The sequence below is a fragment of the Natrix helvetica genome (assembly GCF_964273705.1).
Source record: "Natrix helvetica genome assembly, chromosome: 3".
Lineage (NCBI taxonomy): Eukaryota > Metazoa > Chordata > Lepidosauria > Squamata > Natricidae > Natrix > Natrix helvetica.
The window spans coordinates 68542614-68567929 of NC_138549.1; the positions used below are offsets into that span (position 1 = coordinate 68542614).

The 25316-nt window shown below is 39.1% G+C and overlaps 1 protein-coding gene across 1 annotated transcript in view; it reads left to right on the forward strand.

The window, feature by feature from the left end:
• The window catches only part of LAMC2 (laminin subunit gamma 2), a 63293-nt gene that overhangs the window by 19632 nt on the left and 18345 nt on the right, over positions 1-25316 (forward strand). Inside the window, exons 4-14 of the mRNA XM_081946848.1 lie at positions 2963-3061; positions 8543-8679; positions 11048-11167; positions 13446-13635; positions 14638-14747; positions 15397-15618; positions 16812-16994; positions 18759-18962; positions 22202-22338; positions 23038-23194; positions 24984-25189. Coding sequence (XP_081802974.1) covers positions 2963-3061; positions 8543-8679; positions 11048-11167; positions 13446-13635; positions 14638-14747; positions 15397-15618; positions 16812-16994; positions 18759-18962; positions 22202-22338; positions 23038-23194; positions 24984-25189 — 1765 coding nt within the window. The remainder of the gene's footprint in view (positions 1-2962; positions 3062-8542; positions 8680-11047; positions 11168-13445; positions 13636-14637; positions 14748-15396; positions 15619-16811; positions 16995-18758; positions 18963-22201; positions 22339-23037; positions 23195-24983; positions 25190-25316) is intronic.

Below are 25316 nucleotides of genomic sequence, written 5' to 3' on the forward strand. Positions count from 1 at the left end.
TTTTGCTGGTTCTAGTGAGAATGCATGTTTAAATTTCTCAATTTTTTTAAAAAACTCTTTAGGCCTACTGCATGTAGATTGCAAAAATCCAAAAAACCACTAGATGGCAGGGAAGGAGTAGAGTTTTCACAATTTCTTTACTACCCTCTTGCGGTCACTCAGATTTGGCAGCCCACATATAGTAGGCCTAAGGTTACTTATAGAGCCGTGGTGGCACAGTGGTTAGAGTGCAGTACTGCAGGCTACTTCTGCTGATCACCGGCTGCCAGCAGTTTGGCAGTTCGAATCTCATCAGGCTCAAGATTGACTCAGCCTTCCATCCTTTTGAGGTTGGTAAAATGAGGACCCAGATTGTTGGGGGCAATATGCTAACTCTCTAAGCCTCTCAGAGAGTGCTGTAAAAGCACTGTGAAGTGGTATATAAGTCTAAGTGCTATTGCTATTATGCATTGGAAGATATGTAAGAATCAGAGGACACTGTCTTCTTTGTGCAGATACATTTTTTTCAGCAGGGACCCTGCAGTTGAGAAACAATTTGACAGTCTGTATTTTATGGAATGCTGAAAGAATTTGATCTTTCTGTACTCAACGGTGAACTGAGCTGACCTCCTTTGCTGATGGGAAGATCAGAACATCTAGTCCATACATTTTTTCAGTATGAATATTGCAGTGGAATATTTGGCTCAACAACCATGATGCATTAAATATGCATATTTTGAGGGGAAATTGCATTTAAAAGCAAGCATTTAAATTCTATATATTCTATGCATAGAATGGTCTCAACAATGGAAGAACATTTGAAAAAGTAATGCAAAACAAAAATAATTCCATTTGCTCCTAAGTATGGCTGGAAGACTATAAGTATACTATTTACAAAGTGATATCTTCTCATCTTTCCATTCATGTCATAACAAGAGCAATTCAGTACAAACATTTTTACCCAGCCCAGTGACATATATATGTCATTCTCACTTTGCATGATACAGTCTCTAACACAATGTTTCTCAATCTTAGAAACTTTAATGTGTGGACTTCAACTCCCCAAATTCCCCAGCGAATAGGTCTAGCTGGGGAATTCTGGGAATTGAAGCTCAGATATCTAAAAAGTGCTAAGATTGAAAAAACATTGCTCCAATCTATCACTCTAGTATGGTTTTCATTCAATACACACTGTGTTTTTCCCCCTCTGTCTGCTTATAGTTCATTGAGAAGATCAAAGCTTTTATCTACTGCCAAGTAAAATGGGTTTACATTTGTTGCATTAACATCCTGGTAGGGATAGATAAATATCAAATAAATATGTGCTAGCAAGTATGATCTTCTTTGAATATTGAGGAAAATGGGCACAGTTTTGGGTATCCAGGGCAACCAAGGCCAACACTGGAATTAGCTCTCCAGAAAAACACAATTCATGATTTTAAAACTCATGTTTTTAATGGAGGCTCAAACAAGCAACAATGACATATTGCTAACTTTTCCAACTTTGTTACTGCCCATAGCTGTAAGTAGCTTTTGGATTTAAAGAAATTAGATAGATAGATAGATAGATAGATAGATAGATAGATAGATAGATAGATAGATAGATAGATAGATAGATAGAGATATAGAGATATAGAGATATAGAGATATAGATAGATAGATAGATAGATAGATAGATTGATAGATAGATAGATGATAGATAGAGTTAGAGATAGAGAGATATAGATAGATAGATGATAGATAGATAGATAGATAGATAGATAGATAGATAGATAGATAGATGATAGATAGATAGATAGTTTTTAAAATATGTACATATGTATGTATATGTATATGTAAATGTATATGTATACACACACACACACACACACACACACACACACATATATATATATATGTTGTATTTGTGCTGATAAAATAAAGGGAGACTAGTATAGATCCATTTCGAGCTATTTAGCTCTCATCAGCTAGCCATACCCTTACTGGGATTCGAACCTGGGCTGTATTATACACTAGGCAAGAGTTTTAGCCACTATGCCACAGGCTTCTCCTCCTTTATCAGCTGAGCCAGGGAAATAAGTATCTGTTTGTGTTACAACCCCTGGTATGACCTAATATGGGAGGGAGCTCACTCCTCCCTCCTTCTGTCCTTTCGGCTCATCACAGAAAACCATCCAGGCAGAAACCCATATTTTTATTTTTAATGTTGCCTTTTTATATTTGTGTTGTATTTGTGCTGATAAAATAAAGGGAGACTAGTATAGATCCATTTCAAGCTATTTAGCTCTCATCAGCTAGCCATACCCTTACTGGGATTCGAACCTGGGCTGTATTATACACTAGGCAAGAGTTTTAGCCACTATGCCACAGGCTTCTCCTCCTATTAGGTCATACCAGGGGTTGTAACACAAACAGATACTTATTTCCCTGGCTCAGCTGATAAAGGAGGAGAAGCCTGTGGCATAGTGGCTAAAACTCTTGCACTAATGAACGGTCCGCTGAAGACAAGAAGTCCAATTGCCATGTCTCAATTCTTCAGTTTTGTTATTATTATATTTTAAACTAAATAGCAGGACAAAGCACAATTATGCTGCAAATATATATATATATATATATATATATATATATATATATATATATATATATATATATATATATATATATATATATATATATATATATATATATATATATATATATTCTCAAAAAATGCATAAACAGTGTTTTAAAACAGTGAAAAGATAAAATATAATCTATCACTATAACGGTCAACAATTACAATTCTATATATACTTGCCTAATGTAAATATTATTCACACTGTCTAATGGATGGACAATTATGCAGCACTGGAGTATTTCTATCTGCAGTGTATTCAATAGTTTGAGCTGATTAATTGGGGTCAGCCTGGTTTTATTCTGTTTGTTGTTTATAGAAATGCTTGCAAATACCCCGAAACCAAAGTTAGATATTTTATTTTCCCAGGAACATTCAGTGCAATTGTGATCCATCTGGAAGCACAGGGCAGTGCATTTCTGGACGCTGTGTCTGCAAGACTGCAGTTGCAGGAGAGCGATGTGACAGGTGTGAGCATGTAGTTTCTATGGTTATAATGTTTTGCTTTGTTTTTTGTGGAGGGGGCTATGAGTTCTCCCAAAAATGCATCAGATAATCTATGCTTAGTGGTTCCTAATTACTTTTCAGTTAGATATTAGTGAAGGAGCCCATATAAATGCATCCTGTGTCTGATGCATTACTAATCAAGATTATTGAATAGAGTGAATCAAAGGTCAATTCCTCAACAACGATTCATAACACCTGGAGTCATCCAACCATCACTATACCTAATGAACAGTAATGAGGGTCTCTATATTAGTTCAGTGACGGCTGCTTGATAATAAGATGACATTCTAATTTAGTGTTTCTCTAGCTTAGTACTTAATAACTTTATGATATATGGACTTCAACTCTCAGCATGCTGGCTGGGAAATTCTGGGAGTTGAAGTCCATACCTCTTAAAACTGCTCTGATCACTAGCATAGAAATAGCCAGTCAGTACATAAAGTAAGAAAGTTGGTGTGTCAAATTAAAATTTTAAATTCTGACAATTTCAGTTTCGTTGAGGAAAGATTTGTGGAATTCAAGGTTTTTGGAAATATGCTTCTCTATAATGTCCAATTTGATAGAAAAGAACTTTGTGGACCCAAGATAGATTTTTCTTCACTGCAAAACATACTATAAAACAACTGTGTCAAATAACTAGAGAATAAATGAAAAGCAAAGCCCTGCCATTGGGCGAGGGGCAGGAACTTGCATCAAACAACAATGCAGACAAAAGAATTGTAGAGAAATTCACATCTTTCCCCAGATAATTAGGTATCATCTATTTGGCCCAAACCTCAGATGATTAAATGAACAAATTCCTTCCACCTTAACCTGTCCTTAATGACTACAGCTTTTTGAAAGACATTCCACTGATAACTCTCATGCAATCCATCACCTTATCCATTATCGTCCCCTTCTACTTTACTCAACTTTGCAAGCATAGTTGTCCATCTGCCCTTCATCTCATATCTAAAATCATTGTCTCCAGGAGAATTGTCAATCTTGATTTCATGCAGAACCAACTGATTGTTTGCTCTTGTCCAAAATCACAATTCAGAACTCTCTTCTTTCTCTCACCCCTTTTCAGTGTTCATCTTTCACAGCCTTACATAGAAATATCATTATCCTTCATTGTCTTGTCTAGGTTTGTCATTGCTGTCCCCTTTAGGATTAATCTCCTCTTGACTTCTTCACCCCATTATCTATTATCATGCCCATGGAAACAGAATTGTCTACTTCCTTTATTTCTATATCAGTTCTGAATTCAGCAACAATACTGGTTGGTCTCATTTTTGGCTTTTTACTATTAAATGTAAATCCTGATTTTTTCCTTTTCCAATTTTTAATTTTCTAACAAGCCTTCTAAGTATTGTGTACTTCGACACCATAAGAAAATGGTGTCCTCCTTCTCAAATTGTTAGTGAATCCATCATCAATTTTGAATTCTAGCTGTTAGTTCTTCCATTTCTGTTAGTCATATAATAGATTTATTGTGTAAGTTAAACAGATTACAGATAACTGTTTATCTCACTCCAAAATAATTTCTTACAATAGGTTTTTGTTTGTTGCAAAGGTTTCAGAATTATCAAGTACTCTGGCAAACTCACTAGTCTTAATATATTCCATATTTTAGCACAAATAATTCAACCAAAGGCTTGTCTGTAGTAAATAAAGCAAAAATAAAAAGTCCTTAAATTTTCTTGCTGTTTTAGCCATCAGCTATTTGATCTCTTGCCCTTCTGCCTTTTTAAAAAGATACTTGTACATTTTGGCATTTATCTTTCCATGTATAGCTCAACTGTTCGTTTTACGATTGTAAGCAAAAGTTTGCTCACACCAAGAAGGAACTGGTAATTGGCACATTCTCTTGCATCTACTTTCTTAGTATAATTATACCAATGTTTTTACATTTCTCAGCCACAAATAATATTGTTCCTTATTTGCTGACAAGGAATATTTAACACTTGCGCCTGCTCCTGCAGTTTTAAATAATTCCATAGGTATTTCATTCAGGTGCATTGATTTCTTCAATATCTATAGACTTCTGTGATGAGCCCGGAGGTATTCAGAAGTCAAGATGCAGCATAACTATATAGGTTCACACTTCAGCGTGCTTAGTCTCTGAGTGTCGAACTCCAACCTGGATCTTTGAGACTGAGTTTCCTTTTTTTTTTAAAGCGAAAAGAGGGTAATACTGTTTATGCCATGTCTCTGAGGGACTAGAAGTACTGAGAAATGGTGGAATGGAATGCGCTGGGAAGAAGAAACTGGGAATTAGAAGTAGGGGAAGAAGCTTTACAAGGCAGCTTTCTCAGAAGAAGCTCCACCATCAAGTCTATACAGTAGGATAACTACATGCTCATAGAAATACAAAAATGCTACCAAAACAGGTGGCATCATTATGGCTAGGAGGAGTAAAGGAAAGCTCAGTTCAGTACAGAAGGTAGTAGAAACTAGGTACCCTGTTTCCCTGAAAATAAGACCTCCCTGGATAATAAGTCCTTTTGAGCGCATGCGCTATAATAAGCCCTCCCCTGAAAATAAGCTCTCCCCAAAGATATTGCAACACAGCAGCATCAATGAAGTGACCATGATCGCCGCCTCTGCATCTCAAAAATAATAAGACCGCCCCGAAAATAAGGCCAAGCGCTTATTTCGGGGGGTCAAAAGAAAAGAAGACCGTGTCTTATTTTCAGGGAAACATGGTATTATAAAACAGAAAGAGGGATCTCTATATAACAGTGATGGCAAACCTTTTTGTCACCGTGTGCCAAAAGCACAGGCGTCCCTGTACCCATATTGAATTGTGCAAGTGACCCCCCTGTCCCTCCCACCTCCTGCATGTGCAAGACCCCCCCGAGTGCTCTCCTCTGCACAGGTGCCCCCCGCCCATTTTTGGCTTCCAGGTTGGTGCAGGAGGTTTTCCAGGCCCAAAATGGGGCACGGGGGGGGCTTGCGTGGCACCCCCGCAACCCATTTTTGCTTCCAGGTGGGTGCAGGAGGCCTTCCAGGCCCAATACAGGGTTGGTTGGTTGGGGCCGCACCACGTTTTGGACCTGGAAAGTCTCCTGCACCAACCTGGAAGCCAAAACGGGGTGCAGGGGGACACTTGCCTCCCCCATGCCCCGTTTTGGGCCTAGAAGGCCTCCTGCACCAACCTGGAAGGCAAAACGGGGCATGGAGGTGCTGTGCAAGGCCCAAACATGCAATGTGAATGCCCCCACGTGCATGTGCTCCACCCCTCCCCCACATGTGCATGCACATCCCTGCATGTGTGCCGCCGCCCCCATGTGCGGCAGAGACCCGAAGACCAGCTGGCCGACGGGAACCACACGTGCATGCACAGTGGAGCTGGGCTGGGGCGATGGCTGGCGTGCCCACAAAGAGGACTCTGCGTGCCACCTCTGCCACGTGTGCCATAGGTTCACCGTCCTGGCTATATAAATTATCATGTTTAGGCCTTAGAGAGCTAGAATTGATTGCAGTACTATTTTAGAATTCACATGGTGACATAATCAGCAAGTCTAATCTAACTTTTTGTCAGAGCAGCAATCCTAGGACATTGCCTCCTCCATCCAGCTTCAAAGGATTCTGCCCAAATTTTTCTTTTAAATCTGTACTATTTTGACATCTTTTCGGGCAGCTGACATACAGCGCGCATAATTGGTTTTTTTTTAACAGAAGAAACCAAAAATATTTGTCAGTTATATATTTGTGCCTGTAACAAAGTGCGTCTTTAGTGAAATTGCTTGTCAGAAGGCAATCTGATGTCTTCCTCAGTAACTTCCAGCCCAAACCTATCTTAGATCTCAAGCACCTTCTGTCCTTTTTAAGCCAGTTATTACAACTTTCTACAAAGCCACATACAAGTGGAATCTCTTCCTGTTGCAAAGATTCACACATCACAAGGATCATAAAACAGAACAACACACATTAATTTTATGTTATCTAAGATCATGAGTCTTTGAATCTACATGTCTATGAATGTTTTGCAAAGAATGAAGTGTGCAAACAACCAAAGCACTGTCATGTTTTGTTCGTTTTCTAGCAGTAACCAGCTAAATGTAAAATTCCATTTTGATTTTATGTCTAACAACTTTTGATTACTAATAACTTTGTGCTTTTATATTTGTTGACGTGAACATGAAGTACATTTATCGTGTTTACACCCTAACATATACTTATATTATGGTCCGCAAATACGCAAAATCCAGACACTGAACAGGGTGCAAAGTACCTGACTGTATCCTTAGACATAATTTATTTGGCTATTTCAATTTCTGACGGATTATGAAAAAGGGTTGATATTTGCAATATGGGGCCCTGCTATCTGGATACATGAATACATGCATGTAGTTTATCTTGATCCAATATCAAAAGTTACGTACAAATTAAGTATGGATTGGAATTTGCTTGCTAATCCAGATGGCTCTATACCTGAATTTTACTGCAAACAATATACTGTAGACAGGGGTGGACTTCAAAATTTTCAGCAAAGCGTTCTCTGCAGGGACGTGCGGTCAGGGGAGGCAGGGGAGGCAGAGCCTCACCGCTCTCATCAAGAAAAGAAAAAAAAGGGAAAAGGGAAAAGGCACACGTGGTCCCATTCCCTGCCTTCCTGAGTCAACATGAAGGGGACCACGGAGCACGCTCTGCTGGCTCGCGCTCCACGGTCCCCTTCATGTTGACTCAGGAAGGCGGGGAATGGGACCACATGTGCAGGAGGCTGAGGCAGCCTCAGCCTCCTGCACATGTGGTCCCATTCCCCGCCTTCCTGAGTCAACATGAAGGGGACCGCGGCACAGTCCCCTTCATGTTGACTCAGAAAGGGGAATGGGACTACCCTTCCCGTGTTCTGGAGGCTTTCCTTGAGCCTCTGGGAGGGCAAAAACAGCCTCCCAAGGCTCCAGAGGCGCTCTGGAGACTGGAAACGGACCTGTTTCTGGCCTTCCCAAACTTCCAGAAGGCCCATTTTTCACACTCTCTGAGACTCCATGCACACCTTGCACTCACCTGCTTCCAAAACGGGCCGCGTGGGGACTCCTGGGAGGGGAGGGGCTGGGTGCGCGAGGCCAGCCAGGATTTGGGGGTTCTCCAAACTGCACAGAATCATAGCTAGAAGTTCACCCGAACCCCTGCAAACCCCCAGCAGCCCACCCCTGACCATAGATAGTGGCTTTTATATGCTCTATGAGGGATAAACGATAGCCGTTCTACCATCAAAGGATCATTTGACTAGAAATGCACCGATTCTTTCTATAAAATATCTAATGATGGCTAATCTCAAAGTCCAGAAAGGGTTTTATTTATTTATTTATTTGCTGGTTAGAGGTTTCTTAATTCTAGACACTGAAATATTTTAACATCACAACAGTTAAGCGGAGAAATCCAAAATGAAAACGTGTCAAAAATGTATAAAGAGATCCTGCAATTCAGTGTCTTGATTTTTCTCTCACACAGTTGCAAGCAGGGCTATTATAACTTAAATGCAAGGAATCCAGAGGGCTGTTCTCCATGCTTTTGTTATGGACATTCAACTGCATGCTCCAGTGGGAAAAATTACGGTGTCCATAAAATTACATCTACATTTCAACGAGGTAAAACGCTTCACGAATTCGGTCTTTTTTTTTTTTTAATTTGCATGATCTGCATTCTTTTCCTGATTATACAATTGCTTTAGTTCCCCACATTTGCTTCATTCCGTCTGACAAGAGTTTAGATTGATCCATACTTAGGGACAGCTATTATTTGAGTGCTCTGCCACCCCCCGCCCAGCTCTCTCATCTTCATTTATTTATTTATTTTGTCAAGCATGTATAAGATAACAGATATAAGTATAATCATGATTATGAATGCAGGAAATGGATATGAATAAGTGGGGACAGTAAGAAAGGGACAGTAGGCATGTTGGTAGCTTATGAACATCCCTTACAGACCTTTTAGGAATGGGGTGAGGTCAACAGTAGACATTCTAAGGTTAAAGTTATGGGGGTTTGGGGATGAAAACACAGAGTAAGGTATTGCAATCCAGGTGTTAACCACTCTTTTGCTGATGTTGTATTTTCTGAAATCAAGTTTGAAGCAGTTTACCTTAAGTTTGTATCTATTGTGTGCTCATGTGTTGTAGCGGTTGAAGCAGTCATTGACAGGTAGGACATTGTAGCAGATAATTTTGTGTACTACGCTCAGGTCAGACCGAAGGCAGCCGAGTTCTAATTCATTATTCTCTTTCAGTCTAGATGTAAATCAAGATATCACAGAGATGTGCTATCAGATATTACTAACATAGAGACTGGCTGGAAGCAAATGACCTTGGGTGAATTTCATGCAGAGATCTGATCCGGTCCTTGCTGAGACATACTGTTTACAATCCTCACCCCTGCTAGTCAAGAAATTATCTTTCTATATTTTCATTCCCCTCAGCATATTTAGCATATCATTCCCTTCTGTTACTTATTTGCATTTTACTGAAGAGCTCTCTGAATTTTAAGTGAACTTTCAAGAGTCTCCATGTTTTTTTCAGACATGCCAATCCAGAAGGTTAAACAGGGTGTGATTTGGATTTCTTTACAACAAAACAGTAAAACAGTATAAGGACTTCTTACAGATATTAGTGAAGCAACTATGGCTGGACTTTGGGCAAAAATCCAGGGATCTGCAGCCTTGGGTTATCAAATGACCAATAGACGTTGAGTACAAGAGTAAATGGGTCCAACATCAATAACTGGAAATGCTCTGGTCACCCGGTCCTGATTTATAAAACTGTCCACAAGGAGCAAGGCAGTAAGTGATAGCCTGCTTTGGACATACTAGCTTCCTATCTCTAAAATGTTCCTGGGTTCTCAACTAGTGTGTTTACAATCAAGAGATATGCAGCACGGGTGGGTTCCAGCAGTCGCTACTGCTGGCTTGCTCGCAGGTGCGCCCTGCGCGCATGCACAGTGTAATAAAAATTGTTCTGCGCATGCGCAGAAGCAAAAAACAAGATGTCAGCACCTACAGCGCTGACCCGAGAGACGGTTCGGGGGCATGGCAGGCCTGGGTCATTGCCGGTAACAGCAACCTAGGCCACCAAACCACTACTGCTTCACCTGAACTGGTAGGAACCACCACTGATGTGCAGGAGCATCCTTACGGTAGACAGTATTATTTTTTTTCAGCAAGGAACCATTGTACACAAAATCATCTTCTTAGCACAGAACTAGACAGTACTGGCTAGAACTGCTCCTTCTTTGCCTCTTTCAGAAAGGCATTGTATTCAGAAAGTAACTACAGGTAGTCCTTGACTTACAACTGTTCATTCAGTGACCATTTGAAGTTACAATGGCACTGAAAAAAGTTACTTACGACCATTTTTCCCATGACTGTTGCTCTACCTCTAAATTGTTTGTTTGTTTGTTTGTTTGTTTGTTTGGATTTATATGCCGCCCTTCTCCAAAAGGACTCAGGGCAGCGTACAACATTAAAAAACATACATCCCAAAAGTTTTAAAAAAATTAAATCCATATCCAAAAAAACAAACCGAATTTAAAAGACAATACATTTAAAATAAGTTAAAAATTAACAGGCCAGGCCTGTTAAATTCTGGCACTTGGCAACTAACTCATGTCTATAATGGTTGCAGTGTCCCAGGGTCATGGGATCATATTTTGCAACTTTCTGACAAATAAAATCAATGGTAAAATCAAATTAATGTAACAACAGCAGTGATTTACTTAACAACTCTGGCAAGAAAAGTTGTAAATAGGGCAAAACTCACTTAACAATTATCTCAGTTAGCAACAGAAACATTGGGCTCAATTGTGGTCATAAGTTGAGGACTACCTGTATAGTAGGAATGCGTTGACCCCAGTTTCAATTACACTATGGATGAAGTTGTTTCTCTCCTGTCACATTTTCTGAATCGGTGACTGTGGATTGGATTTCCAAATCAGTTCAGTAAGGTGTGCTTTTTCTGTATTTCAGGTGATGAAGATTGGCAAGCTCAAGAAAATGGATCCCCATTACAGCTCCAATGGTCTCCACAGCACAAAGAAATTTCTGTGACCTCTAGAAGGCTGGGTTCCAGTTATTTTGTAGCTCCAGGTGCATATTTCCATATCCAATTGTGGAGAGGCACACCTCTAAAGAACCATTCAGCAGAATAGACCTTTAAATTGTTCCTATATAGTCATATACTCCAGCTTGGGTCCCATTTATAGTCACATATGTTTTCCTGGTGTTGAGGTGATGTATTATTTTAGTGTATTGTAAGTATCACAGAGAATGTGATAGTTTCCCCAATGATGCTTCAATATGGTTTTCTGTCATTCTTTAGCCAACATTCCTCATAGTTAGTGTAGCTACATGAAAAAAGTGAAAAGATTCCAACAATCTCCAAATATTCCATATTTAGGAAAATTCACTTTGACCAGTTTGGCACTTCTAGTTTGAAAAGAACTCTGCTCTTTCAGCAAGGAGCTATATAGGATGTAAAATAATATAGCTTGTATATCAATATATAACTTCCCCAAAGGCTTAAACACTGGTAGTTATGGATCCTAAATATGTAGCAAACATGCAATGAATAATCATCCTGCTGGACAAGGAGGTTGTCTTAAACTTGTTGGTATAGACATACATTTACTTTTCTTGGTTAGTTAGCTTTATAGAGAACAGCGAGATGCTTAAATGCTAAGATCATTCATCCATCTAGTTGGGTATTGTTGACACTGATCAATGGCAGATTTTCAAGATTTGAGATTGGAATCTTTCCCAACGTTATCTAGAGATGCTGGAATAAATTTTGTATGCAAATGTGTTTTCAGCCACTACTGTGGCATTTCCGCAGCAATGAGGAAGACCAGGTCTGAAATAATAAAACCCTATCCAAATCGGAGTAATTTAGTCACTTCTAGTCAAACTTGAAGTGTCTAAACAAATCAAATTAATTGTTTAAGACACTTCTACACAACTGTCATTCCTCAAATGCCTAGAAAGGTGATAATTCTTTTTTAAACTTCTGCCTACCGGAAAGGCTAACAAAAATACAGAATCCCTGCCATGCCTCAATAATCTTCTCACAGAGGAAGGAAGGAAGTTCAGTAGCTTAATATTTGGAACAGAAAGAAAAAACATGACGTATCTTTGCTCAATTTCATCTTGCTTCTTATTCTTTCCAACCCGATGTTGGAAAGAAATTAGGAAACAGGCTTGTCAAGCTGTCAGCAAAATGACTGTCTGAAAACTGCCTAAAACAGGTCAGAATTTGATTGGGTAGGAAAACTGACAAAAAAAGAGTCAAGTTTGAAAATTAACTGGATTCAGCTGGAAAATTCTAGGAAAAAAGAGCTCCTGAAGCATCCCTACAGGGAAGGCAGTTGGACCTATCTTGAAATGTCTCTGCCATTCTAAATCCCCCCTCCCTCTTCCATAATGTGACCCAAATAGTTTCTGAGATTTTCTCAACACCTTTGCAAAGTAGAAATCTGTAGTTTCTACAGAGGAGCATATCTGTTTCTATCCTCCCCGTATGTTGCATCTCTGTGTTTGTGCTACTATGGCCTAGGAAGCACAAGAGAAACTGCAAATGCCTTTCCCAAAGGGATGCCTTTTCCTGTAAACCTGGCTGGATTCAGCCCATTTTCAAATCTCAGCCTTTCTCTTGTAGGTTATAAATTTGACCCCATATTGTTCTGTTTTTACAGAATTATTCTAATGATAGATAGAATAGACAGTTGCAATCCTGAGTCCTTGTACATAATTTCTTTCCAATGTATTCTTGGGTTGGAAAAAAAAGAAAAAGCATAGCTTTGAAGCAGATTCAACTATATATCAGTTGAAGTGGAAGTAGATGTCCACAATACCACTGATATCCAAAGCAACACATGGATGTACCCAAAAATCGTTTGGTAAAGTTGACATGTTTTTTGTCTGAAACAGATTTAAAATGTACAACTAAGTAAAGAAGCAAGTCAACAAACAGACAGATTGTCCCAAAGGTGCTTTTCAAAAGACAACTGGACTTTTGGGGGGATTTCCTTGAAAATGTTTCTTTTCTCATCCAAGAAGTTTCTTCAGTTGTGACTGAATGGTGGGGAAATGATTGATTGGATGATTGAGAATCTCCATAGACACACAGATTCTTAAGTATACCATAGCCATTCAATTCGAAGCCATTCAATTAGAAGCATAGCTGGCTGGAGGATTCTGGGAGTTGAAGTCCACAAGTCTTAAAGTTGCCAAGTTTGAAGACCTCTACTCTAGAGTTAAGCTGGCACTTTTAGATAAAACTTTTCCATGGTGTTTTCTTTAAAAATGTCACCTTTGGAGACTTTTAATTCTTATTTTGTATTGCTCTTTTTGCTGTGCAATTTTTTTGTAGCCAGGTTCCTTGGGAACCAGCAGCTGAGTTATGGACAGATGCTGTCTTTTGATTATCGAGTGAACCGACCTGGATTTCGACCTTCACAACACGATGTCATCTTGGAAGGAGCTGGTTTAAGAGTCATGACCCAGTTCCCATCTAACGGCAGGATGCTGCCTTGTGGAATGAGGAAGACGTACACATTCGGGTAAATTGCCTGGGGCCGTCTCAAATATTAAAGACAACAGTACAGCTCCCTCACTGACACCCTATTACTATCTCTGTGTTTACATGGTTCACTTATTCTGAGTCAGCCCTTGATGAGTTTAACATGAAATGATGTAAATTTGAATGAACTATCACAGATCTATTGTCTCAAATAGTACTTCCATATATAATTCAATCTGCACCTTAATGGTTTTCAATATAGGCAGTGTACCTATCAGTAAGGAAATGTCAAATAATCAAAAACAGTTTTGAAGAAATCAGATAGTGTACAGTATGTTATTATGTGAACAAGCTCTGTAAGGTTTTATTTTGCAACAAATCAATTGTTTTGATATGTAGTTTTCTAACTACCTCGTGTGAACCTTTATGAAAGTATGTTAGGAATTCTGGAACTGATCCTTCCTTGTAGCATAGAGGAACCTGTGCAGATGTAGTCCATGCACTGACTCCTCCAAAGTGGCACAGAACCATAGCACAGCACAGCTGGCTGGTACCTATTATGATACTTCAACTTTTCCCACTCCAGCATCTTCATATTCAGGTTTTGGAGTAGAACCTTAACAGTTGTGTGCCATCAGACATGCCAGTTGGAAATAATGGATTTGAAGGAAGCTTACTCCAACCTTGTGTAACTTTTTGTGTTTAGGAGGATCACTTTGATTTTTGCTTTGGTTGCAACTTTGATTTCTTGATATTAAGGAAGTATACTTAGCTATCTAAAACTATTGAAAAAAATATTAATTTACTAGGTAGCTGACTTTTGCAACCATATTTGACTCTCTGAGATTCACAGAAATGCAATATATGCCCTATTTACAGTTCCTCTTTGATGTCCGAACGCTATTTTCTCATTCTTTATAGCCATTTGGTTGGTACAACAGTGTTCTGTTTCTTTCATTTCTGTGTTTATATTTTATATTCATTAATGGCTAGGCATGGTTTTTTAAATATATAATTTTCTTTCTTTATCTCTGGTCTGCAGGTTAGATGAACATCCTAGTAGTAACTGGAGCCCCAGGCTTAGTAACATTGAGTATCATCAGTTAATTGGGAATTTGTCATCAATTCGGATCAGAGCCACTCATGGAGCTGGTGAGTCGGGATTAGCAACTGGGCATAAAAGTCATATCTCATTTGATTACTTATTTGAACATTTCTGTCCTATTTTATTATTTGAACACAAAGCAATAAAAACATTTTAAAGAACACAAAGCAATGAAAACATTTTAAAGAACACAAAGCAATAAACCATTTTAAAAGTAATTAATGTCAGCCAAGTAAAGCTATGATTTTAGTCATTTTTATACTCACAGAAAATTTCCCAGAGTTGCTTTGTGTTTTTAGCACAGAACTTCTGCATCACACAAAGAATTTTCCTTATGGATAGAGTAGGTTTCTCCCATTTAATTGAACAGTCAAAGACCATGCTGCCAAGAAGTTATGAGAAGTGAAGTCCAGCACATCTGGAAACATCAGTTTGGACAAGATGTGCTTGGGGAAGGTTAATCCTTTATGTGTATCTAGTTTTCTCTCAAATTTTATTTTTTGTTAGTAAAGATTAATGCAGAAATAGTGGAGAACAAATATTGAAAGAGGACCTGTAGAAGACATCTGGAAATAGATCTCTGACACCCCTACACATATTCTATTTTCTGTTAAGACATGATCCAGATGCTATTGCCTAATTTTGTCACGATTTCTCCTCTGGAATATTTCCTAGAATCATTTTCTATTCCTTTAGTCCCAGGGTACCTCAGTAACGTCATTCTGGTTTCGGCACAGCCAAGCACCAGCTCTCCAGCCCCCTGGGTGGAGCAATGTGTATGTCCAACTGGATACCAAGGGCAATTCTGTGAGAAGTGTGCTCCAGGGTACAAGAGAGAGAATTCACGTAACTTTGGGGCTTTCAGGCAATGTGTTCGGTGTCAGTGCAAGGGAGGAGGAACTTGTGATACAGAAACAGGTAAGCAAATTCACAGTCTAAGGTTCTGTCAGGGTGATTTTTGTTTTTGTCTATTTGATTTTATTTGAAAGGGCAAGAATGTTAAAATCACTGTGGGGTCAATCTATATAATGACCAAGAAATTCTTTCTCTGTGAAGGACGGCCAGGCATGAAGACATATATTCCATATTATATGCCCACTATTTTAGATAAAATAGAGATAGAATCACACTCATTAAGGTGCTCAACCTCCATGGCTGTGAAGAAACTCTGCAAAAACTATGAGAGTTTCTGGGTCAAATGTTCAGTAAATGGACTCTCAAAAAGGTCTGAAGGAAGATCGTTTGAAATGCACATGGTGTTTAGTTTTCACTTGTTTTTTCCATTGGTTTTTGTCCTCTTGTCTTGCCAAAAACCAGAAACACTGCAGCAGTAATGAGAAGAAAGCTGCTATAAAGTTTTAAATCTTGTTGACAGCTAAGATTCTTGTCATTGTCATGACTTGTCGCTGTCATTCTTATCCCCAAATTTAAAACAAGATTACTTAGTAGTGTTCTGTACCATTATATTGTACATGTGGAATTATAATGTTATTTTAAATTATATAAAAGTACAATTCCTACACAAAATAAGCTACCTAATATGCAGTTCCTTGGAGGTCAAGCGGTTTCATTTTGGATTGTCTCAGTTGTTCCTTTCCCCCCCTTTTCTAAGAATTTCCTGATACTTTATCAGTTGATGAAAAGCAATTATTTTCCATAGAATCCTTGATCAGGAAGGGGATCTTCTATCATCTTTCAGCAGGCAACAGCTCATTGCTGAGTTTTAGATCCCACATTTTTTTCTGGATTGAAAAGCTGTGATTCAATTAATGAATAGATCTTCTATATCACTTATTGTGGGCGTGCCTGACACCTATAATAAACTACCACTTGGGAAATTAATGATAGTATTCTAGCCACACAAGATGGAAGTTGCTCTTCAAAAGACTATTTATCTTCTTCAGAAAAAGCTGCTTTAATATCTGTTTGCACATGCCAGCTTAGATATATCAAGATCTGTTCTATATTAAATGGTTTCTTCCTTCAAAATTTTTCTTTTTGTCTCATCTGTTGCCAACGTTTCTCCATTAAAAGAAAACAAGCCAATGGGTTTTGATACAAGGCTCCATTCAACCCAATCCTCTGTCTTTTCTCTTTCCATCTTTGCTCAGGAGAGTGTTATGCTGGAGATGAAACCCTGGACCATATAAGTTCTGCTTGCCCAAATGGGTTTTACAGCCTTCCTTGGGACTCAAAGAACTGCCATCCATGCCCATGCCAAAGTGGCTATGGTTGCTCAGTCCTGCCGGGCACACAGGAAATTGTTTGTAACAGATGTCCTCCAGGAACCAGTGGTAGGATTCATATTTTGATGTCTGATAATCCTCTTTTGTTTTTCCCAAGCCAACTTGCTTTCTGCAAGGGAATGGCAGGAGTCTAGGCAAGGAGTGGGAGGATGATATGTGGCAAGACCATAAGGCATCCAGAGACATGTTTGGGGATGCCACTCTCTGCTCATCTGCAGAAAGAATATGTGATAGAAGCAGAGGAATATGCCTTTCTCTTTAATAATCCTTGCAGCATTTGGGAATTAAACATTGGTTGGGATTGGGAAGGGGGAATAAACCATTGTTGTAACCTTCCTCTATTTCCACTGTCTCCCTTTCAAATGCATTCTCCCTGTGCTGCTTTCTAGAAACTCAGTAGTAGCCAGAGAACTGTATAGGGGAGGGACCTAAGGGGTGTAAGATTGGTGCTGAAGCATTGTGTCATTGTGATACAAGCTCTGCCTCTTTTCTATGCACAAGTTACTGTGGAATCATCATGGTTTCCAAATCTGCTTTTTGCTGAATGACTATAGATCAACAATCACTGAAACATGGGTCTCTGCTTGGGCTGAATCACTTCCAAGTAGAAGTTAATATTTAGGATTAAATACAGCCTCCATTTAAATTATTTCTTGGACAATCAGAGTGGTATAATGGAATAATCTAGGAAAGAACTTTTCACCCTAATGTTTATTTATCTATTAAGCAATTATTTTGTATGGAAGAGCATTCCATCTTATAAATCCCAACCTATAGCCTGGAGTGATAAACCAGAAACATAGGACAAATTTGAAAGAAGGGATTGTATGACTCAAAGAGAAACATGAGTGTTTCTGGTCAAATACAGTACAAATATCCTGGAGATTTCTTCCTATCTCAGAAAACCCAATTGTAGCCTGAGTTAGCAAAGAAAGGTACTAGGCTAAAGCTATACTGTACTACATCTGTAGTTCACATACTAGTAATTGAATACCCCATTCAAGTGCTACAAGTCCTTGTAAACAATTTATGGTTGGCCAAAAAATTGACGGAAAACAATAAGTTAAAAGAATCATCAAGAAAAATAAGAGGGCGTTGCTATGATGCGTGATTTTAGAAATATGTCTTTACCGTAAATATTTTACTTCACTATGGTACTGATATTTTATTGTTGTGATGCATTGTTTCAGGCTTTCTTCATGTAACTCTATTGTTTTGGTTTAATCAGGTTAAACTGAAACAGGCAAGGACTTTTTGAGGTATTGAAGGCAAGAAGAATTACTCTTGCAAGTGCATATCATAAATACTAGCAGAGAAAGTACAGCAGATAAACAGCAGATAGTAAAGTTCTAAGCACCACTACTTTCTCCATTAATTTTGGCAGTAAAAAGTTTCTCTTCCTGAAATTATTATAAAACAATATTTTTATTATTAAATATATAAATATTACAATTATTATAAAACCTCCAGTTTTTTAAAAATATATTCCATCACCCAAATAATTTTTTCTAAGCACCCATGTACATATTCTTGTAGCCAAAAGTGCGGAAACTGCAGATATTTTTTGTATTTTATGTGTGGATTATACCCCTGGATAACACATATTAAAAGAAAGAATTCAGGGATAATTCAAACATATTGTACAAACTGAATTACAAGTTTGTGAGCCATTTGTGTGCATACAGAATCCCACCGATTAGAGAATGTGGATGCTAATTTAGCTCTGTGTTCCAGGTAGAATTCAGGGGGAGTTCCTAGGTGATTGGCTCAGGATGTCCTCTGCTTGCTTTTCACTGTTCTTTTTCTTTCTAGGTTCTCGCTGTGAGTTTTGCACCAATGGTTTTTTTGGCAACCCCTTGGGTGAGAGTGGACCTGTACGACCCTGCCAACCATGTCGATGTAACACTGTTGACCCAAATGCTTCAGGGACTTGTGACCACTTGACAGGGGAATGCAAGTGCAAGGATGGATTCTTTGGACAACCTTTATCTACAAACCCAGCAGAGAAATGCCAAGGTACACCATTATCTTGCACAAATGAAGATTGATTTCAAAGTCAATATAACCAGAGAGCTTTATCTGAATTATGAGGGTAAGCCACTACAAGGGCAATCAAGGAAAAACTAAAAGGCTAAGTATAAATTGTTTCCAACACAAGATGCTTGCCCATTGGTTTTAGCCAATAATGGTTGGGCTACTTGTGTAATTTTTGCAGGAGAGTTATAAATTAGGTTACTGCCCCTGTAGTCAGAAGTTCATGGATTGGAGAGGCAATTCTGTCTCTTAGAGTTAATTATTCCCATGCATAGGTGGACATGGGAGCTATTAATGAGAAAGGTAAATATGCACTAATATAGCTTGCTGGTCTGACATATCATCATATGGTGCTCCATACTATGTATATTTTATTTCTCTGGTTTGGCACAATCCTGAGAAAGTATCTAAAGACTGAAGAGCATTAGTTAATGTGTGACTTATCCCCATTCAGTTGGCTTTTGGGCATTCACAAATAATAGAACAATAATTCTCATTTAGTCTTGAGCTTTTTATCAGCAGTATTGATTTACCAAGCTAGAATAATATAGCTCATGCCAACATGCATTATTAGAGATAGCTGCTTCTTTTATCCTTTTTCCCCCCAATTTAAGAAAAATCTAATTATTTTACCTGTACAGGATGGGTTCTGCAAATCTGAATGCACCTTTCCCCTACCTGCCTTTATCATTTTAAAAAAAACATAGGGAGGGTCACGTTTATGACATTTTCTTAAAGGTTCTTTCTCCTGCTCATGATGCTTGTCATTAACTTCTGAGATGTTTTTGGTCTCCCTAGCATTTCTTGGTTAGCTTCCATCCAAGATCAAATTAGCTCATCCCTGCTTAATTTTTTGAGATAAACCGAGGCAGGTTTACTACTGCCATCTGTTATAGATAAATGGCAAGCCAAAACTAAAGAGAATTATCCATCTATCATTTACCCTTGGTTTTTTTTTAAATTTTGGCTTTCGTAATTTGACATTTATTCATCTTTCCCATAGCAAACAATTGTAAGTATGATCAAACCAATTTATTCAATTCTAAAGATCTGCATTCAGCAAATGGAGAGGATTTTTTTAAAATTAAAATGTTAAATCTCACTGATGGATTAGAAAAGAAATTCGGGGTGAGAGAGGATATTCTATCCACTTTACAACATCACATGCCATTTGGGAAGACCATTATAAAGTATAAACATTATGCATTAGTATCCAGACCAGAATAATTACAACAGAGCAGCACAGATCACAGTCCACTTCAAATTATGCATTATGAAATCCAGTTGATTTTCATTTGTCTCACCTGCAGAACTTTCATTTAGCTTCTAAGACAGATACCATTATTACTGAGTAGATAGGTGAATCAAAGTGTTTGAAATGAAACCACTGGTAGGGATAGCCATTCATTTTTTAGTTTCAAGATATTAGAGCAAAAATCGGAATGCTTACAGTATAGAAGAACAAAAAAAATCACAAATACTATTCATTGTATTATTCATCAAAGATAATGTGCTTGTATTAGTTCAGCTTTTCGTAAACTGCTGACCTCTAGATGAACTGGGTCTGAAGCTACCAAAATTCCCAGCTGCTGACTGTAGTGAATGCAAATCTCTCCCCAATTGTCTCTATCATAATCATAATCATGTCTTGGGTATTGTCACCTAAGGAGTATCAGACAGCAGGGCCCAGAAGGGGAACTTTTTCTGTCATGGCACCCAGCCTCTAGAACAGTCAAACTCAAGGCCCGAGAGCTGGATCCGGCCCATGGGGTGCTTAGATATGGCCCACGGGGTTGCCCTGGAAACAGAAGGACCAGCCTGTAGTTGCCTCTACAAGCAAAAACGAAGCTCAGGAGGGCCCTCTCGAGCTCCGTTTTTGCTGACAGAGGGTTGCAGGAGGCCGTCGCAGGTGAAAATGGAGCTCAGGAGCCTGTTTTCGCTGGCAGAGCACTCAAGACACCGCAGGCGCCCCTGACACAAGTGACATTGAGCTGGAAATGCCCATCCAAGCAACGCCCATCTCAGCCCCCTGAGGTCAAACACAACCTTGATGCGTCCCTCAATGAAATTGAATTTGACACCCTTGCTCTAGAATATCATCACCCCAGAAATGCTCTAGAATATCATCACCCCAGAAATCAGGGGTGGGCTTCAAAAATTTCAGCCACAGGTTCCCTGCTTGGTTGCTGGGTGCGCATGGCCACAATGGGCATGGCCTAGTCGGCTTCCTGCACCATGGTGGGGTGGGGTGGGGTTTCACTTTCCCCAGGCTCTGGATGCTTTCCTCAAGCCTCTGGAAGGGCAAAAACTGCCTCCCCCAGGCTCTGGAGGCTTTCTGGGAGCCCTGTTTCTCCCCCTCCCTGAGTCTCTGCGTGGGCCCTGCACTTACCCCGCATCCAAAATGGGCCGTATGGAGACTCCTGGGAGGGGTGGGGTGGGGTTGCAGTGGCGGGGCATGGTGGGCAGGGTCAGCCAGGGGTGGGATTTGGAGGTTCTCTGGCCATAACGTTAGCTACGGGTTTACCCAAACCTGGGAGAATCCATAGTGGCCCAATCCTGGACCCCATCCTGTTGCCTTTTGTAAGACCTTGATGTTGTATCCTGGCAGATGACGTCAGGAGTTTCCCTCCGGCGGCCGGCGTCTGCAATAGCAATAGCCAGGGCGCGTCTGATTGGATAAGACGCGACCTGGCTGAGCGCGGGCAAAATCCATTGTACAGATAGGCTGGCTTGTCTGACAGCTCCATATAAATAGCTGTCAGACAAGCCCAGCCGGCGTTCTCTCCTGTATTGCTGTCACAGCTGTTTGTGTTCAATAAAGACAGTTTAATTGGCTCACGGTCTCCGCTCGCGTTTGTGCCTATCTAATACTTGAAAACTTGGCTTTGGGCCCCAGACGGGTCTGCCCTGGCCATTGGATACAGCCCATCTCTTGACTGTGTGAATGATTGACTGGATAATGCCCAGTTGGTATGTGTTATGTTTTTTATTTTTTGTATTGCATATTTTGTTTATTTTGTTTTGTTTATTTTATTAATAGAGCCAGATAAAAGTGAGATGGGTGGCTTTGTGGATGGATGATGGATGGATGGATGATCTGAGTGTTGTAATTACAAAATGTTTAGGTTGGCGCCTTAGAGAAAAGAGAAAATGCTTTTCCAGTTTACGTATTCTGATCAAGCCACCTCTAAATATTCTGCTTTTTTCCCAAACCTTTGTAGCTTGTAACTGCAATTCAGTCGGTTCTGAGCCCCTACAGTGTCGTAGTGATGGTAGCTGCATTTGTAAGCCAGGATTTGAAGGGCCTAGCTGTGAACACACCCGTTGTCCAATCTGTTACCATGAAGTGAAGACACAGGTAGGCTTCTCTTCTTGGTACTTGGGTACCATCTTTATATCAGTTGATGGTGTGAAAATATTTTCCCCTCCCTTGCCCTTCATTCTTTGGAAATAGGACACCTGAAGTACTGTTAGAATCTGTAACAAAGTTAGCCAGGGCCACTTTGTAATTATGAGCAAAACCAGCATTCCATTCAGAAGGAGGGACTGGGGTGGAAACCCCTATTTTTTTCCTAAGACATCCATGTTCAATAGGCATATCGGAAGAGGCACTTGATCCTGTGTAGAATAATTGGTGCAATGCTCTACTAATAAACGCCTGCTGTTGGGTTTTTAAAAATTAAAAGATTTAAAGATTTAAAAATATCTAGTGTTTTTCCAATCCAGATTGTAACCAGATTAATCAGTAATAAATGAATGGCACACAATAAGTCAATTTTAGGTTAATCAACTATTTTTGGCCCTGCAGAAATGAGGTACATCCCAATAATTGCATTTTAGAATTGAGTACCAGTGCAATGAATAGGCAACCACAATCAGTAACTGAAGTAAAAGTTATACATATGTGAGATTTGATTCCTTTGAGCCTCATTTCTGTGGTTCCTTAAAGGTCCCAGAGTCACTAATCAAGTTCTGAATATTATTTTCTGGGTGTCTTTTAGTCATGTTTTAAAATTCACTTTAGCCTGCTAACAGAGAGGGTATGCTTTGCTTCCAGATAGATCAATACCTCCAGCAGCTGCAGGCACTTGAGATACTCACTTCTCAAATTCAGACAAGTGGACAGCCAGCAGACTACATTGAGCTGGAAAGGAAAATGAGGGAAGCAGAGGAGCTGCTCCAGAGGATTTTGAGAGACACAGAAATTTTACAAGGTAACTCATGTCTTCCCAAATTGTGGTCTGTAGAGAGAACAGATGTTACAGAAAAAAGATCACAGTTGATTCATACAAATTATATACTGTATTATTATTATTATTATTAATAATAATAATAATAATAATAATAATAATAATAATAATAATAATAATAATAATAATAATAATAATAATAATAATAATAATGCATTTAGTTTTTCTGTTGAAATATACCAAATTAACATTTGTTATATTTGACGCAGTGGCTCAGTGGCTGAGCTTGTTGATCAGAAAGGTTGGCAGTTCGGTGGTTCGAATCCCTAGCGCTGCATAACAGAGTGAGCTCCCGTTACTTGTCCCCGCTTCTGCCAACCTAGCAGTTCGAAAGGACATAAAAATGCAAGTAGAAAAATAGGAACCACCTTTGGTGGGAAAGTAATAATGTTCCGTGTGCTTTTGGTGTTTAGTCATGCTGCCCACATGACCACGGAGACGTCTTTGGACAGCGCTGGCTCTTTGGCTTTGAAACGGAGATGAGTAACCACCCCCTAGAGTCGGGAATGGCTAACACATTTATGCGAGGGGAACCTTTACCTTTAACATTCTCACAAAGAGAGATAAATGATCTTCACCAACTAGAGAAAGATCTGCTTTCTTTCTCTGTCAGGCTTCAGCTCCCATGTGTGGCATAAACTGCCCATCTTCAACAGAGAACCACATGGAATTTTATCCTACAGGGGGGAAAAAATCCAGCCATACTGAATCTCTTTTAGTCCCCTGAGAATTGGGGCTCTTTCCACTGCTTTTCTACATTCCTCAACATGGAATTTTCTAATTCTTTAAATATGTACTGAACCGTTAAAAAAACTTTAAGGAAACTCAGGATTCTCCAATTCATTGCAGAAAGTACAATCCAGCCAAAGTTAATCCCCATTTCATTCTGGTTTTTTTTTTTGTTTAATTGGGAATGCTTTAAAGATGTTTCATATTCTATTGGAATCAGTAGTTTAGACAGCTTTTAATCGTGGCTTAGTCATGGCCACAGTAAGGCACAAATAAACAAAATAGTTTATTTTAAAAGCTAATGAAATGTGAGCATGCAGCTTTATTGAGGGGAAAAAACATTTTATGGATCCCAATTTTCCAGATTTTTCTGAAACTGGTTTATTTTAAAAGCAGTGATGACATTGAAGAAATATTCCAAAAATTGATAAATGTGTTCCTATTATTGTGGATGACTGTTTCCAATCTTGTATCATCAAGGAATTATTTAAATGAAAGCCAAACATATCTTGTATGTAATGTGCAACATTTAGCCATCGCTATTGTTTTAATACAAATGAATTAATACAAACTGCTTTTTAATGCAAATATTCCTATTAGTATCAGATGATGAGATATGTTTGGCTGGAACATGGATAAACAGGAAAGCATTATGCCATTCTTCTTATCTGCTGTGATTCCAATAACAATCCTTATCTAGCTAATTTAAACAAGCAACGTGGGAACTACAGTCTCTGCACACAGGGCAATGTGAAGTTAGGGGGTAAAATATGTTAAACCGCATTTAAAATGGCCTGTCCACTTTATCTCTGATAGTGATGAAGAGTAGGCAGCTATCTCTTTTCCTGACTGTCACCGTGAGAACTTGTGGCAAAAATGAACTTTCTAAGTGCAATTTTTCAGAAATCATATGAAATCTATCTGCTTGCTAAGTGGGCTTCACTCTAGCCATATACATATTTTTATGTCAATATGATTTATATTGATTCTTGTTGTCGTTTCTTGTCCTTTTCTTATGCATTAGCTACTGGCAGAGCTTTGGGAAACCGATTTTCTAAGATGAAGTCACAAGAATTCACTTATCGGAGTCATCTGGATGAGATCAATGAAATAGCCAGCAGTGTGAACTCTCTGCGCAGTCAGTACCAGAATCAGGTACAAGATGTCCAGAGGCTGATTGAGAAAGCCTACCTGGATTTGGATCAGAGCAAAGCAAAGATAGAAGGCGTGGCAAGTATCTTCCCTTGTTCAATTTTTTTTTTGGCCAGTTGTCATACATGAGATTTAGAAAGAGTGAACATATTGTAAATCATGGATGGATAATTATGACCAACAGTTTTCATGAAGTCTTTAGCAC